This window comes from Ranitomeya variabilis, chromosome 2 (assembly GCF_051348905.1).
Source record: "Ranitomeya variabilis isolate aRanVar5 chromosome 2, aRanVar5.hap1, whole genome shotgun sequence".
NCBI lineage: Eukaryota > Metazoa > Chordata > Amphibia > Anura > Dendrobatidae > Ranitomeya > Ranitomeya variabilis.
Genome location: NC_135233.1, coordinates 735,513,743 through 735,531,252, shown reverse-complemented (window position 1 = coordinate 735,531,252; position 17,510 = coordinate 735,513,743). Strand labels below are relative to the sequence as shown.

The 17,510-nt window shown below is 42.6% G+C and overlaps 1 protein-coding gene across 1 annotated transcript in view; it reads left to right on the top strand.

The window, feature by feature from the left end:
* The window catches only part of NR2E1 (nuclear receptor subfamily 2 group E member 1), a 165,933-nt gene that overhangs the window by 102,487 nt on the left and 45,936 nt on the right, over positions 1-17,510 (top strand). Inside the window, exons 3-5 of the mRNA XM_077289602.1 lie at positions 4,793-4,880; positions 5,310-5,545; positions 11,114-11,260. Coding sequence (XP_077145717.1) covers positions 4,793-4,880; positions 5,310-5,545; positions 11,114-11,260 — 471 coding nt within the window. The remainder of the gene's footprint in view (positions 1-4,792; positions 4,881-5,309; positions 5,546-11,113; positions 11,261-17,510) is intronic.

The window sequence follows — 17,510 nt, the reverse complement described above, 5'->3', positions numbered from 1 at the left end:
AATGGATTTACTGGGAAATGTTTTTTTTTTTCCGTTATTTGGGGATTTTTTAATATTTTTTTTATATATTCTATTTTTTTTTTTTTTTTACTTTCTACTATTGTCTCAGGGTGGGACATCACTGTATTACATCAGATCGTTGATCTGACAGTGTGCATAGCACTCTGTCAGATCAACGATCTGACAGGCAAGTGTAGGAGGCTTTCCGGCGCCTGCTCTCAGTAACACTCAGCAGGCCCCGGCTAGCCAGGGCACTTCATGACCCGGAAGGAGTCCCGCGGCCATCTTGGATCCGGGGACTCCTTCCGGATCTCCGGAGCAACGCGATCTCATCGTGTTGCTCTGGTGGGAGAGCGCAGGGAGCCCCCGTCCCTGCGCGATCCCCCTCTATGCTGCTGTCACTACTGACAGCGGCATCAGAGGGGTTAAATGCCCACGATCGGCACTAGCGCCGATCGTGGGCATTGCTGCAGGGTGTCAGCTGTCATATACAGCTGACACCCGCACCCGATCACCGCGGCGCTCAGCGTGAGACCGCGGTGATCGGTGCGCCGTACTAGTACTGCTGCTGGCACAAATGCAGTGCCGGCAGCGCAGTACTAGTACGGCGCATGTCACGAAGGGGTCAAACAAGTTTTTGCATCGCAATATTTCGAGAGCTATAATGTTTCCATATTTCTGCGGACAGAATAAATTGAGGGTTTGTTTTTAGTGAGACAAGTTGACGTTTTTATTGGTACCATTTTCGGGCACATGACATTTTTTGATTACTTTCTATTCTTATTCTTGGGAGGAAGAATGAAGAAAAAACATAATTTCAGGATTTTTTTTAATACCGTTTCGCATGTGGTAACATTTACAAGGCAGCTTTATTCTTCGGGTCAGTATGATTAAAGCAATACCTCATTTGTATCTTTTTTTATGTTTCGGCGCTTTTAAACAATAAAAACTATTTTATAGAAAAAAATCATAATTTTTGCATCACTTTATTCTGAGAGCTATAACTTTTTTATTTTTCTGCTGATGGAACTGTTTGGTGGCTTGTTTTTTATGGGACAATATGACGTTTTCAACGGTACCATTTTTATTTACATTCGTCTATTTGATTGCGTTTTATTCCACTGTATGTTCAGCGGTATGTTGAAAAAGCATAGCTTTTTGCCTCGTTTTTTATTTATTTTTTACGGTGTTCACTTAAGAGTTAACTAGTGTGACAGTTTTATAGGTTGGATCGTTCTGGACATGGCAATACCAAATATGTGTACTTTTTTGGGTTATTTTCATAAAAATACTTATTTATTGGTAGAATATATATTTTTTATTATTACTTTGTGATTTTTTTTTAATTTAAATATTTGTACAATTTTTTATACTTTTGTTTTACTTTTTTTTTTACTTATTCCCATTATGGGACTCACTTTCAGCACTCTGATCGCAGTTATAAAGCATAGCAATGCAGGACATTGCTATGCTTTATAACCTGTCAGTACTAAAGACAGAAGCTTGTTAGACCATGCACTGCGCATGGTCTAACAAGTTTGTTAGTGCCTGATAACCCGGATGTTGCTATGACGATGTCGGCTCGCAATGGCAATGATCGGCCCTTCGCGATGATGTCGGCGGGGCACCGATCGGAAGGCAGACGAGAGCCCTCTCTCTCTGCCTGCCTTCTAAATACTGTGATTGTTATCATTCGCAGCTTTTAGAGGGTTAACTGCAGGGTGTCAGCTGTCATGTGAGCTGAACACCCGGCAGTGATCGCACATGTGCATTGCTCATGTGTGTGCAAAATTGCCTGGACGTATCCATACATCCAAAGTTAGTAAGTGCCTACCAATCTGGATGTATGGATACGTTCAAAGTCGTGAAGTGGTTAACTCTTTTCAAACATATGAGTAAGGCCGGCGTCACACTCAGCGTAGGGAAATACGGTCCGTATTTTACAGGCGTAATACGCAGAAATGATCCCAAAACAGTGATCCGTACGTCATCCATAGGCAGGGTGTGGCTGCATATTTTGCGCATGTAAACCTCTGTATGTAATCCGTATGGCATCCGTACGGCAAGATTTTCTCGCCGGCTTGCAAAATGGACATAGAATGGATCCATTAGGTATGGGATATTGTTGTTTTTTTAATTTTTCCTTTTTTACAGAACGAGGGTCGTCATTCGGATTGAGAGTATAATAAACTATTACAACCCCATGTGTGTATTTATTTCAATAAAATACTTTTTTCCTAATGTGTGTGTGTTTTATTAACCATTTACTACTATTGGATTAATAATGGATAGGTGTCTTATTGACACCTCTCCATTATTAACCAGGCTTAATGTCACCATACAATAGCAAGGTGACATTAACCCTTTATTACCCCATATCCCACCACTACACGGGAGTGGAAAGAGAGAGGCTAAAGGCCCCGTCACACTTAGTGACGCTAAAGCGATCCCGACAACGATACGACCTGTCAGGGATCGTTGCTGCGTTGCTATGTGGTCGCTGGTGAGATGTCAAACAGTGAGATCTTCCCAACGACGCAGCAGCGATGCGGCGACCTGTAGCGACCTGTACAACGATGTCGTTGGTCGTTGTGACCCTGTCACATGGCAGCTATTATGACGATTCAGACCTCGATGAGGGACGTCCTGTGTGACGTTGTAGTCAACGAGGTCGTTGGTAAGGTGTCAAACACAGCGATGTGTGCTACCCAGCGGGACCTCAACGATCAAAAAAAGGTCCAGGCCATTCCGACACGACCAGCGATCTCACAGCAGGGGCCTGGTCGCTGCTACGTGTCAAACATAGCGAGATCGCTACTGAGGTCGCTGTTGCGTCACAAAACTTGTATCTCAGCAGCGATCTCGCTAGCGACCTCGCTTAGTGTGTCGGGGGCTTTAGTGCCAGAATAGGCGCATCTTAAGCCCCGTGACGGGGCCTTTACAGATGTGCCTTTTCTGGGGTGGCTGGGGGCAGATGTTTTTAGCCAGGGGGGGCCAATAACCATGGACCCTCTCTAGGCTATTAATATCTGCCCTCAGTCACTGGCTTTCCCACTCTGGCGGAGAAAATTGCGCCGGAGCCCACGCCAGGTTTTTCTGCGATTTAACCCTTTATTTTAACAGCTAGAGACCCCAAATTTTGCACACACACACTACTAACATTAGTAGTGAGGAATATGTAAAAATATAAGGGATATGAAATGGTTTACTACATGTAAACCATGTCTCATATCCTGTCGGGTTTGAGAAGGAGATAGCAAAAGCCGGCAATTGAATTACTGGCTTTTCTGCTATCTAGCGCTGTATGAAATATAAATATATATATATTTGTGGCTCACTAATATATATATATATATATATATATATATATATATATATATATATATACTTATTCTATGTGTAGACATTTATTTTATCTGTTCTATTCTAACCTGTCAATGTGATTTTACTGTACACCGCACAGAATTACCGGCTTTTCTATAGAACACCGGTGCGTATTTCTCGCAAGTCACACTGATGGTCCGTGTGTAATCCGTATTTTTCTCGCCCCCATAGACTTTCATTGGTGGATTTTTTGCGCAATATGCTGACAAACGCAGCATGCTGCGATTTTCTACGCCCGTAAAATACAGCCAAGAAATGTACGGCAGATAGGAGCTGCCCCATAGAGAAACATTGGTCCGTGTGCAATGCGTTGTTTTTGCGCCTCTCATACGTTGGTAAAACTCTCTAGTGTGACTCCGGCCTTACATTTACACATCTTTCCCACCTGATGATGGCTGCTTTAATCAGACATCATCTATCTCTAACAGTCTCTAATGTTGAAATCACCCCCCTTTTTGCTCCGTTAAAAATAAAACAAAAAAAGCACTTTTTTGGTATAGCTGCATTCAGAAATGTTTGATCTATCAAAATATAAAATAAATTAATCAAATCGATTTGTGTTATAACAAGAATAAAAATGTAAACACCATAAATGTGTTTTGTTTTTTTTTGCTTGTTGCAACAGTGCAATAAAGTGCAGTAAGAGGCTGGCGAAACTTCATATGTGCATATGGTATCAATAAAGACATCAACTCAAAGCAAAAAATAAGCCCTCACACAGCCCCATATCTCGAAAATTGAAAATGTTACACGTCTCGGAGAATGACGACTCAAGTAAAATGTCTGTTTTTTACAAATTTCCGAAATTTTCACCACTTAAATAAAAGGAAAACTATACATGTTTGATATCTGCGTAATTGTACTGATCTGGAAAATCATATTGCTAGGTCAGTTTTACTATATAGTGAACATGGTAAATAAAAACCCCAAAACAATTGTGGAATTGCATTTTTTTTTCCTTTTTTTAATGCACTTGGAAATTTTTTCCCCGGTTTCTAGTGCATCACGTAATAAAATGAATGGTGTATTTCAAAAGCACAACTTGTATTGCAAAAAACAAGCCCTTATACGGCCAGAAAAATAAAAAAGTTATGGCGCTTGGAAGAAGGGGAGGAAAAAACGAAATAAGAGAAATTGCGGTGTGAAGGGGTTAAGGATGCTACGGTATGTCCTGTTAACAAAAATATCATTGACTATTTCCGGAACAATAGGATCATTTATTTTCCAGTAGTTCTATTTTTTGCCAAATGTCTCCCCATGTTTTTCTGGTGGAAAAAAAAACTTAAAACAGGATCATAGCTGAAATATTAACATCTTCATTTGTAAAAAAAAAATAAAAATAATAATAATTGGTAAAAAGTTATAGCCTTTCACAATACACAACAGAATCCTTTTTTTCCCTCTACAGGGTGGGTGTCCAGTGGACAAGACACATAGAAATCAATGTCGAGCATGCCGCCTCAAGAAGTGTTTGGAAGTCAACATGAATAAAGATGGTAATTAAAATACTCGCTAAATGTCTGGTTCCCATTAATAGGAAACGTGATCATTTCTGGCCTAAATATACAATCATCTATTGTCGCTCATATTACAAAAAGAAAAAAAAATCCAATTATAAGATTTTCGTAGCAATCAGCGAAACAGTAACTGGTATCTTTTTACATAAGCAAAATCAAAAGCATTATGCTTAAGAACAGAAGCCTACATTAAAATGATTGACATAGCTCTGGTAAAATATAGATTAATGCCGTTATTTAGAAAAAAGGAAATCGTAAGGAAGAAATGTTCTCTCAAGGACACAGTATGAGGGAAGATTTTCATGATTTTAACCTTTTAATGAACTGAAGTATCTAAGAGCCTGCTCTTTGCATCAATTTACCAAATGAGTTTGATTAGTACTAAGATGATTACTGGATTGATTTCAGCTGTTCAACATGAAAGAGGACCAAGAACATCCACCATACGAAAGCAAGTGGCTCTGTATTTCAGAGGACATAAGGATGTCAATGGAACCACTCCTCACTTTCCATCAGCAGCTTTGCCGACACCTACCTTTTTCACCACTGTTAGTCAACTGGAGCCTCACAACCTAGAGTTAGCAGCTGTTTCGACCACCCCTGAGAGACAGACCTTAATTGGATTAGCGCAACCAACCCCAAAGGTAAGCTTTAGAAGCTTTCTATGATGGATCATTGCCGGATTGTATTTAGTGGTTCCAAACTTTCATACGTTTCCCCTTAGTGTAAATTGTTGGATGCATTTTCTGATATCACTATATATTTTTATTCTGCATTTAACAAAAGGTGTATCCAATATTTAAAGGGGTTGTCCACTACTAGGACAACCCCTTCTCACTTTGAATATTTGCCCCTGTTAAAATAAAAACACCTATACTCACCTTCCGGTGCTGGCGCTGTTCCAGCGGTGTCGGCACTCCCGTTACCAGGGCTCATATGAGGTTGTTACGTCACGTGAGCTTTGCGCTCAATCAGCGCTTACGGCACTGTCCCCGCCTTCGGAAGTATAAGTGATCAACAGAAAATAAGAACTGTGACTGGCCGTTCATTCTTCTTGATTACTTATAAGTCCAAAAGTGGGGACAGTGATGCCAGTGCTGATTGGAATAAGCCTCACCTGAGCCCCAGGAATGCAAGTGCTGACACAGCTGGAATGGCGACACCACTGGAGGAGAGTATAGGTGTTTGACTTTTCAAAAGAGCACACATTCAGATTAAAAAGGGGTTGTCCTAGTAACGGACAACCCTTTAACAAAAAAATTTACACTTTCTATAAGAGGCAGTACCATACCTATCCATGAGTTACATCTAGAGTTGAGCGAAAAGAGTTGACGGACAAGAGCCCTGCAAATCACATCCTACCTGCCAGCATCCCCAACAATTGTTTTGATAATCTGACCCTAAAATATGCATTTGCCACACCACAACAATGATGTCGTACAAGGCCTAATAATAAGAAGAGGCCCCAAGGAGGCTGACAAGTAGGAGGATGTTTACAGGGCTCAGGTCCAGTAGCCACAGTCTACCATCTTGTCTGCTGGGCCAGGATCCTGCAAATCTTTTTACTCAACAGTAGTTCTACCTAGTATTACAGATTAGTTCAATTGAAAAGAATACGTCTAAGATGCATTACCAGGACTTGGCAGGTATGGCCTTGTTTTGAAATATTTATTTTTCCTAATCATGGAGAAATCCCTTAAATGAATATGCAACTAGGTTTTCATTACCCCTTCTGAGATTAACATAGTGTAGGAGTGGAGACCCTGATTCCAGTCATGTGTCACTTACTGGTCTGCATACTCACATTTTGAAAAAATCACTGTTTTCACTTCTGCACTTCTACCAGTTCTCTGCATACTGAGCTCTGTATAACCCTGTCCAAACCACTGATAGGCAGCTTTCTGTGTATACTATGCATAAGCAGAAACCGCTCCTGCCAACGATTTTGCTGCTTCATTTAAACTCATGTCAACAGAGCAGATCTTCCTCTTTCGGGCTGCTCTGTCGACAAGACTTCACTGCTGACATCCATCTGAATGACAGTTGGCTCCACACAGTTAGGCAACGGGGAGCTGGCTGTCAATCAGTATGACATCAGCAACGACAACTAGCGGCCTGTAATTCCTTTACCCCATAGGGCGAAATAAGAAATTTCTGTTCGTTAATATTCTAAACAGCTGCCATTGTAATGTACTGTTACCACATGATGATCATACTGCTTTCAGGCTTTCTTTTATTACTTTATGTAAGGAATTTATCAAGGTTTTTAATAAGTCGTTAATTTTGTTGCACAATACTTTTGTTTAAAAAAATGCAGCTATTTTATGTCCCTCCTTCGCCACTTTTTTATAGTGAGTGTAATCTAGGTGTGGTTAGCTATGCAAATAAGGGTTAAGACAAATTGATCAATTATTTCTTATTGTAAGGATGTATAAAACAAATATTACAGAAAAGGCATGAAATAAAGAGCGGAAAAATAGGTCTAGATCGAAGAGTTATATCTATAAATGAGTTAAATTTACCAAGCATCATGTGGCGCTGATAAATTTGGCAAAAATATCAAAAGCACAGCCTTAAGCCAAACTGACTTAAATTCTTTAATTCTTCATTCCTTTTGTGATGAATTCCCCCTACCTTTTAATTGAATGTATTTTCATTTATCACTAGTTTTCATGGTGCCGTATGTAACTGCTAATCCGTGACTTTAGTAACGTCTTTTTCTATGCTTGTTAAGACCAACTGACAGCATCCATGTTTTTTTACCAGTGGCAGCAGCCACCTTTAAAAGGACTCTGTCAGCACAAAATGACTTCTCCAACTAACTCGGTGCAATCATTTACATCCACCTCCCACATGCTTGTTTTCCCTCAATCTCTCAATCTCCACCCCTTCTTCTTTGATTGACAGCTCTGGTTTCATAGAGGTAAAAAAGGGCAGAGAGTGATGGAAGCCAAGCAGGTGGAAAGGCGTTTTTAAATGATTGGCCCCGCCATGAAGCACCGAGTGCCTGTACTAGTCATTCTGTGATGACAGAGTCCCTTTAAAGCAGGGATGTCAAACTCAAATACACAACGGGACAAAATAAACTTGTGCAAAGTTGAATGCCAACATTAATATTCATTAACAAAAAAGCCTACAATTGAGGATGTTTTTCCTTATCATCAAATATAATGATGAAACTTTCATATGGAAACAAACTCAGTATGATAACCCCACAGTGAATTCATCCACCGTACCATCCACACTCGCCGTATGATGACCCTACAGCACCCCTCCAGCAAAGTATGGTGACTTATTACAGTATGATGCCCCAACTGTGATCCAACACAGACCTCCACACAGTATGATGGGCCCCACATAGTCCTCCATACAGTATAATGAGTCCTACATAGTCCTCCATACAGAATAATAGGCAACACATAGTCATTCATACAGTATAATTGGCCCCACATAGTCCTTCATACAATATAATGGGCCCCACATAGTACTCCGTACAGTATAATTGGCTGCACATACTCCTCCATGCAGTATAATGAACCCCACATAGTTCTCCATACAGTATAATGGCCCCACATAGTCCCTGGCATTGTGGGCCAAGTATAATCACCCTGAGGGTCAGAATTGGTTCCCGGGCCAGAGTTTGATATGTGTGATTTAAAATGAGTCTGTCAGCACAGAATCACTGTTCAAAGTACAGGTGCTCAGTGCACCCTTGGTATGACCAAACATTTAGGTACACCTTCCCACCTACTTGTTATCTCTCAATCTCCAACCTTCCTTTTCTTTGATTGACAGCTCTGCTTTTATAGAGCTAGAGAAGTATGAAGATAGATGGAAAACAAGTAGATAGGTGGGAAGGTGTACTGAACTATTTGGCCACATCGTGATGCACTGAGTGCCTGTACTTGGCTTTTATAGTTATTCTGTGCTGACGGAGACCCTTTAATTTGGACCTTAACTATAAAGTGACAAACCCAGCTTACACTTTACTTTTTTGTTCACTTTTTGCATGTAGTTTTATTTTTTTTTAGAATCTTTGCAATTGAAACTTTTCCACCCTTCAGAATGGAATGAGCACATATACCATTATGTCACGAAGCGAGTATCAATGCTTGGAACGGACTGAAGAGCTCAGTCCACTACACACAGAGGCATCTGCTCACTATTGAATATAGATGGTATCTGCCTCTAACAGCGACCAGAGCTAGATCCCTTCACATCTATTTAACTCTTTGAATCCCAATGTAAATCTCAGAAAGCGCCATTTAAGTATTGCAATTTCACCTGGGTGTCCGTTCAGGCATCCCCTCAATAAATTATTGCAGGGTGCCAATGGGTTGCTATGGCAGCCAGGGTCCTGCTGAAGGTCTCATCGCTGCCATCATGGTACTCCTGTGGATTATTGCAGTGTATATCGCAGTATAAAATCAAGCACAATCTATAGTATGAGTCGTAGGTTCAAGTCAGTCCCTTAAATAGAGTAAAAAATACAATGTAAAATAAAAAAATCTTTAAAAAAATTAGAAAAGCAGAAAAATTGCAATCACTCCTTTTCTTAAATTAAGAGCAGTCATGTGATATAACAATGTCCTGTGATCAGCCGAGAATATCAGCGCTGACAATGAAGGAATGGCGCCACTATAGTAAATGAGTATTGATTGTTTTTATCTTATGTGGGGTGCAGTGATTAAGCAGTGGTTGTCTTGTAGTGGACAAACCCTTTAAGGCCGGTTTCACACGTCAGTGGCTCCGGTACGTGAGGTGACAGTTTCCTCACGTACCGGAGACACTGACACACGTAGACCCATAAAAATCAATGCATCTGTTCAGATGTCATTGATTTTTTGCGGACCGTGTCTCCGTGTGCCAAACACGGAGACATGTCAGTGTTCGTGGGAGCGCACGTATTACACGGACCCAATAGAGTCAATGGGTCCGCGTAAAACACGGACCTCACACGGACATTCTCCGTCTGGGGTCCGTGTGCGTGCAGGAGACAGCGCTACAGTAAGCGCTGTCCCCCCCACATGGTGCTGAAGCCGGTATTCATATCTTCCCTGTAGCAGCGTTTGCTATAGAGAAAATATGAAGAATAGTGTTAAAAATAAAGATCCATGTGTCCGCCGCCCCCCCACCCCCTGTGCGCCCCCCCGCTGGTCAGAAAATACTTACCCGCTCCCTCGCTCCTTCCTGGTCTGGCCGCGGCTTACTGTATGCGGTCACGTGGGGCCGATCATTTGCAATCATGAATAGTCGGCTCCGCCCCTATGGGAGGTGGAGCCACATATTCATGACTGTAAATGATCGGCCCCACGTGACCGCATGCAGGAGAAGCCGCGGCCAGACCAGGAAGGAGCGACAGCCGACGGGGGACCCGGGTAAGTATTTTCTGACCAGCGGGGGGGCGCACAGGGGGTGGGGGGGCGGCGGACACCTAAATCTTTATTTTTAACACTATTCTTCATATTTTCTCTGCAGCAAACGCTACTGCAGAGAGGATATGAATCGCAGCTTTCGCAGCTTCAGCACCATGCAGAGTGGGTACCACACGCTCCGTGTGGTACCCACTCGCCATACGGGCGGCACACGTGTGCCGCACGTATGGCCTCCGTGAGTTCCCAGGCACACGGACACGGATAACTCCGGTACCGATTTATTCCGGTACCGGAATTATCTGGACGTGTGGGACAGCCCTAAGAGATGAAGACAGAAAAGTTTTGTTAATAGATGTCCAGACCAGTAACATAGACCTCAGTGATCCTGAACATGATGAGATCCCACAGCCACATATTCACAATCACGTTTATTGAACTCATGGGGGGTCTACAAGCCCTCTGAGGGTACTAATTGATGTGATGTAAAGTTAAAGAGAAACTCTGATGGAAACCAAAATTCCCCATTGTAAGTATTCATAAATGAGTCCTTCAAACCTACTAATGAATATAAATCAGATGGGGTGGCCTAGCAACCAAAGGCACAACCACAATGAATCTGCACGGCTTATTGTAGATTCAGCACGATCATTTTTATAGAGGACAATGGCACCAAGAGAAGCAAATGTTTCACTGAAAGAAATGATAATAATAATAATAATAATAATAATACAGAGTAAGCAATATCTGAATCTAATAATGAATCACATCTCATTCAGCTTGTTATGCAGTTTATACAATAAATGACCTAAAGCTAAACTAATAAAGTAACTTTTCTAGTATCCCCATGAAGTGAACGGCGCTCCCTTGTACCTCTATGAAGTGGCGACGGAATCAGTATGTGAATCTGCAGCACGGCTTCTTTTTATGAGCATTAAATGGGCAAAGAGTGTACCCGCATTCTCCACTTTGTCCTTACAAGATCAGGTAAGAAAACATTCTTCTCCTTTGTTTGCATTTTTTTACTTTATTTTTAATATACTTTTTTCTTTTAACTATTATTTACTTAGATTACCGTATTTTCCGGATTATAAGGCGCACCGGATTATAAGGCGCACTTTCTATGAGCGCCTCATAAGCAATTTTGTTTCATATATAAGGCGCACTGGATTATAAGGCGCAGCACATTACCGTTAAATAAACCATAACGCTAAAGCACAGATATATTGCAAGGATCCTGCGCACAGAGCTGTAAGTATCACAGCAACCCTGCACGCCGGTCACATCCACCCTGCGGCCAAAGCTCTTCCGCCCCACCTGCTGTATAGGAACGTCACGGGACCCCTGCACGCCAGCCTCATCAACTCTGCAGCGTGTCTGCTGCACGGGGCTTCAGGAAGATGGCCGCGGGATGCCGCGCGTGCGCAGAAGAGATCGCGGCGGCCATCTTCCCAAAGCCGAGATGCAAACTCGGCTTTGGAAAGATGGCCGCCGCGATCTCTTGTGCGCACGCGCGGCATCCCGCGGCCATCTTCCTGAAGCCCCGTGCAGCAGACACGCTGCAGAGCACTCTTCTGCGCACGCGCGGCCCCAGGAAGATGGCCGCCCCCACCGATGAAAGGGATGACAGCGCAGATCGCGCGCTGTGTCTTCACGTGGGCGCAGGGAATTCGGAACTTGGACATGCGCACACCACTACGCCACCAACGGAAAGCTGGGGAAGAAAAGAGCGCTGTGAACACACCCATCTGACCAGACCAGCCTGATTGACAGGCGAAAACAGCGACTTTGGTAATGTATTTCTCAGCATAGGTGGGGAATCAGGGTACACTACATACACTATAGTAACGCACAGCGCAGGCCCTATTTAACAGTATTTATAGCTCAATCTGAAAAAACGGGGTGACAGGTTCCCTTTAATACTGTTGGAGCTAGATTGTGCTGTGGAACCAGGTGCCAATTAGGGGCGTAATATAAGCGTGCACTTTATTTGTACTTTCACTTTCACTTCGGGCCCGCAGCCAGTTGGTCTTATATATACCAATAGTGGTGGTGCTGTGGTATGCCGCCGCCGACCCCTGCCGCCCACGATAGAGGTAAAGGATCCTGTATGAACCTCTCTCTTGGTTCATATATAAGGCGCACTGGATTATAAGGCGCACTTTCTATTTCTGAGAAATTCTCAACATTTTATGTGCGCCTTATAATCCGGAAAATACGGTAAGCTACATTTTAACAAGAATTAAATAAAGGATCTTGTTTGTACGCAGGAACCTACTGTAAAGATAGTGTAAATGATCTAATTTACCTGGCATACAATTTATCATAAATTATAACGTCACAGAAATTATGATTCTCATCGCCATGTGTGAGACGCACTTCTTATGTGATTTTTTTATATTCATTTCAATACAATGGATTTTAACTGAAGGAAAAAAAACACTAAGTCTACAATAGTAAAAAAGTATTACATGTTCAAATGTAAATAAAAATCATACAAAAAAGAAAGCTTCAGGGTTAGTTAACGTATCTTTGCTCTAAGGCCATCCATCTTTCTGTTTTGTTTTGTTACTGGTTTCAATGAAAAAAAAAATGACATTTTTGGTGCAAACAAGAAATGCAGTTTTGGTTTTAATAGGCAGTAGAACACCCAGCGACAGTTTGGGAACTAAATCACCTTTCATTAGCACGTTATCACATTCATTTTTATATATCTACTGTTAACATTTTAGATTTATTGCCTTTTTTTCATTAAAGGGAACCTGTGATGTAAAAAATGCTATTAACCTGCAGGTATGAGGTTAATCTGCAGGTTATTAGTTTTCTGAACCTGCTCGGGACCTGCACTTACAGGTGCTTCTCACAAAATTAGAATATCATCAAAAGTTAATTTATTTCAGTTCTTCAATACAAAAAGTGAAACTCATATATTATATAGAGTCATTACAAACAGAGTGATCTATTTCAAGTTTTTATTTCTGTTAATGTTGTTGATTATAGCATACAGCCAATGTTTCAGTAAGCTCTACAATCATGGGGAAGACTGCTGAATTGACAGATGTCCAGAAGGCCGTCTTTGACACACTTCACAAGGAGGGAAAGCCACAAAAGGTCATTGCTAAAGAAGCTTGCTGTTCACAGAGTGCTGTATCCAAGCATATTAATGGAAAGTTGAGTGGAAGGAAAAAGTGTGGTAGAAAAAGGTGCACAAGCATCTGAGATAACCGCAGCCTTGAAAGGATTGTTAAGTAAAGGCCATTCAAAAATTTGGGGGAGATTCACAAGGAGTGGACTGCTGCTGGAGTCATTGCTTCTAAAGCCACCACACATCAATATATCTAGGACATGGGCTACAAGTGTCGCATTCCTTGTGTCAAGCCACTCATGACCAATAGAAAACTGTTGTGATTTTGCTTTTTGCTCCCTCTAGTGGTCATTAGTGATTTGACTCTGGAGCTTCTGTCTTTTCCTATATCCTCACCTGGGCCGTTAGTTCAGGGGCGTTGCTATATAAGCTCCCTGGACCTTCAGTTCAATGCCTGGCATCGTTGAAATCAGAGCTAATCTGTTGTGCTCTTGTCCTATGATCCTGGTTCCTGTATTTCAAGCTAAGTCCGCTTCCTTGCTTTTTGCTTTTGTTTTGTTTGGTATTTTTGTCCAGCTTGTTCCAATCTGTATCCTGACCTTTGCTGGAAGCTCTAGGGGGCTGGTGTTCTCCCCCCGGACCGTTAGACGGTTCGGGGGTTCTTGAATCTCCAGCGTGGATTTTTATAGGGTTTTTGTTGACCAGATAAGTTATCTTGCTATATTCTGCTATTAGTAAGCTGGCCTCTCTTTGCTGAACCTGGTTCATTTCTGTGTTTGTCATTTCCTCTCACCTCACCGTTATTATTTGTGGGGGGCTTGTATCTTGCTTTGGGGTCCCTTTCTCTGGAGGCAAGAGAGGTCTTTGTTTTCTTCTCCTAGGGGTAGTTAGATTCTCCGGCTGGCGCGAGTCATCTAGCGATCACCGTAGGCATGATCCCCGGCTACTTCTAGTGTTGGCGTTAGGAGTAGCTATTTGGTCAACCCAGTTACCACAGCCCTATGAGCTGGATTTTTGAATCTCGCAGACTTACACGTTCCTCTGAGACCCTGTCCACTGGGGTCATAACAGTATGCCAGGCCAGTATTAAATGTTTAATGCATTGCAGAAGTGGGATTATAAGAAAGAAAATTTTGAGTTTTTTTTTTCCCTCTCTCATTTTTTTTTTTTCTTTTCCCCTTTACCTCAGAGTGGCTTAAGCTTGCTGCAGACATGAATGTCCAGACCTTGATTACAAGTGTGGACCAGCTTGCCGCTCGTGTGCAGGGTATACAAGATTATGTTACCAGAAATCCTAGGTCTGAACCCAAGATTCCGATTCCTGAACTGTTTTCAGGAGACCGATTTAAGTTTAGGAATTTCAGGAATAATTGTAAATTGTTTTTGTCCCTGAAACCTTGTTCGTCTGGAGACTCTGCTCAACAAGTAAAAATTGTTATTTCATTCTTACGGGGTGACCCTCAAGATTGGGCTTTTTCGTTGGCGCCAGGAGATCCGGCATTGGCTGATATTGATGCGTTTTTTCTGGCGCTCGGTTTACTTTATGAGGAACCCAATCTTGAGATTCAGGCAGAGAAAGCCTTGCTGGCTATGTCTCAGGGCCAGGACGAGGCTGAGGTGTATTGCCAAAAATTTCGGAAATGGTCCGTGCTGACACATTGGGAACGAGTGTGCACTGGCCGCTAATTTTAGAAATGGCCTTTCTGAGGCCATTAAGAATGTTATGGTGGGTTTTCCCATTCCCACAGGTCTGAATGATACCATGTCCCTGGCTATTCAAATTGACCGGCGGTTGCGGGAGCGCAAAACCGCAAATTCCCTCATGTTGTTGTCTGAACAGACACCTGATGTGATGCAATGTGATAGAAAAACCGCAAATTCCCTCATGGTGTTGTCTGAACGGACACCTGATTTGATGCAATGTGATAGAATCCTGACTAGAAATGAGAGGAAAATTCATAGACGCCGGAATGGCTTGTGCTACTACTGTGGTGATTCTACACATGTTATCTCAGCATGCTCTAAACGTATATCTAAGGTTGTTAGTCCTGTCACCGTTGGTAATTTGCATCCTAAGTTTATTCTGTCTGTAACTTTGATTTGCTCACTGTCATCTTATCCTGTCATGGCGTTTGTAGATTCAGGTGCTGCCCTGAGTCTTATGGATCTCTCATTTGCTAAGCGCTGTGGTTTTATTCTTGAACCATTAGAAAATCCTATCCCTCTTAGGGGTATTGATGCTACGCCATTAGCAGAAAATAAACCGCAGTATTGGACACAGGTTACCATGTGCATGACTCCTGAACACCGCGAGGTGATACGTTTTCTCGTTCTACATAAAATGCATGATTTGGTTGTTTTGGGGCTGCCATGGTTACAGACCCATAATCCAGTCCTTGACTGGAAGGCTATGTCAGTGTCTAGTTGGGGCTGTCGTGGTATTCATGAGGATTCCCTGCCTGTGTCTATTGCTTCTTCTACGCCTTCGGAAGTTCCGGCGTATTTGTCTGATTATCAGGATGTCTTTAGCGAGTCCAGGTCCAGTGCATTGCCTCCTCATAGGGAATGTGACTGTGCAATAGATTTGATTCCAGGCAGTAAATTTCCTAAGGGAAGACTGTTTAATCTGTCGATACCTGAACATACCGCTATGCGTTCATATATCAAGGAGTCTCTGGAGAAAGGACACATCCGTCCGTCTTCTTCCCCTTTTGGTGCGGGATTCTTTTTTGTGGCTAAAAAGGACGGATCTTTGAGGCCTTGTATTGACTATCGGCTTTTAAATAAGATCACTGTCAAATTTCAGTATCCTTTGCCGCTGTTGTCTGACTTGTTTGCCCGGATTAAAGGTGCCAAGTGGTTTACCAAGATAGACCTTCGTGGTGCGTACAACCTTGTGCGCATTAAGCAAGGGGATGAATGGAAAACCGCATTCAATACGCCCGAAGGTCATTTTGAGTACTTGGTGATGCCTTTTGGGCTCTCTAATGCCCCTTCAGTTTTTCAGTCCTTTATGCATGACATTTTCCGGAACTATCTGGATAAATTTTTGATCGTTTATCTGGATGATATTCTGGTTTTTTCTGATAATTGGGACTCGCATGTGGAGCAGGTCAGGATGGTCTTTAAAATTTTGCGTGAAAATTCTTTGTTTGTCAAGGGCTCAAAGTGTCTTTTTGGTGTACAGAAGGTTCCCTTTTTGGGGTTCATTTTTTCCCCTTCTGCTGTGGAGATGGACCCAGTCAAGGTCCGAGCTATTCTTGATTGGACTCAGCCCTCGTCAGTTAAGAGTCTTCAGAAGTTCTTGGGTTTCGCTAACTTCTACCGTCGTTTTATCGCTAACTTTTCTAGCATTGTGAAACCTTTGACGGATATGACCAAGAAGGGCTCCGATGTGGTTAATTGGGCTCCTGCTGCCGTGGAGGCTTTCCAGGAGTTGAAACGTCGGTTTACTTCGGCGCCTGTTTTGTGCCAGCCTGATGTCTCGCTTCCCTTTCAGGTTGAGGTGGATGCTTCAGAGATTGGAGCAGGGGCCGTTTTGTCGCAGAGAGGCCCTGGTTGCTCTGTTATGAGACCTTGCGCCTTTTTCTCTAGGAAGTTTTCGCCTGCGGAGCGAAATTATGATGTGGGCACTCGGGAGTTGTTGGCCATAAAATGGGCATTTGAGGAGTGGCGTCATTGGCTCGAGGGTGCTAAGCATCGTGTGGTGGTCTTGACTGATCACAAAAATCTGATGTATCTCGAGTCTGCTAAACGCCTGAATCCTAGACAGGCCCGCTGGTCATTGTTTTTCTCCCGTTTTGACTTTGTTGTCTCGTATTTACCAGGTTCAAAAAATGTGAAGGCGGATGCTCTTTCCAGGAGCTTTGTGCCTGATGCTCCTGGAGTCGCTGAACCTGTTGGTATTCTTAAGGATGGTATTATCTTGTCAGCTATTTCTCCAGATCTGCGACGTGTGTTGCAGAGATTTCAGGCTGATAGGCCTGATTCTTGTCCACCTGACAGACTGTTTGTGCCTGATAAGTGGACCAGCAGAGTCATTTCCGAGGTTCATTCCTCGGTGTTGGCAGGTCACCCAGGAATTTTTGGCACCAGAGATCTGGTGGCCAGATCCTTTTGGTGGCCTTCCTTGTCTAGGGATGTGCGGTCATT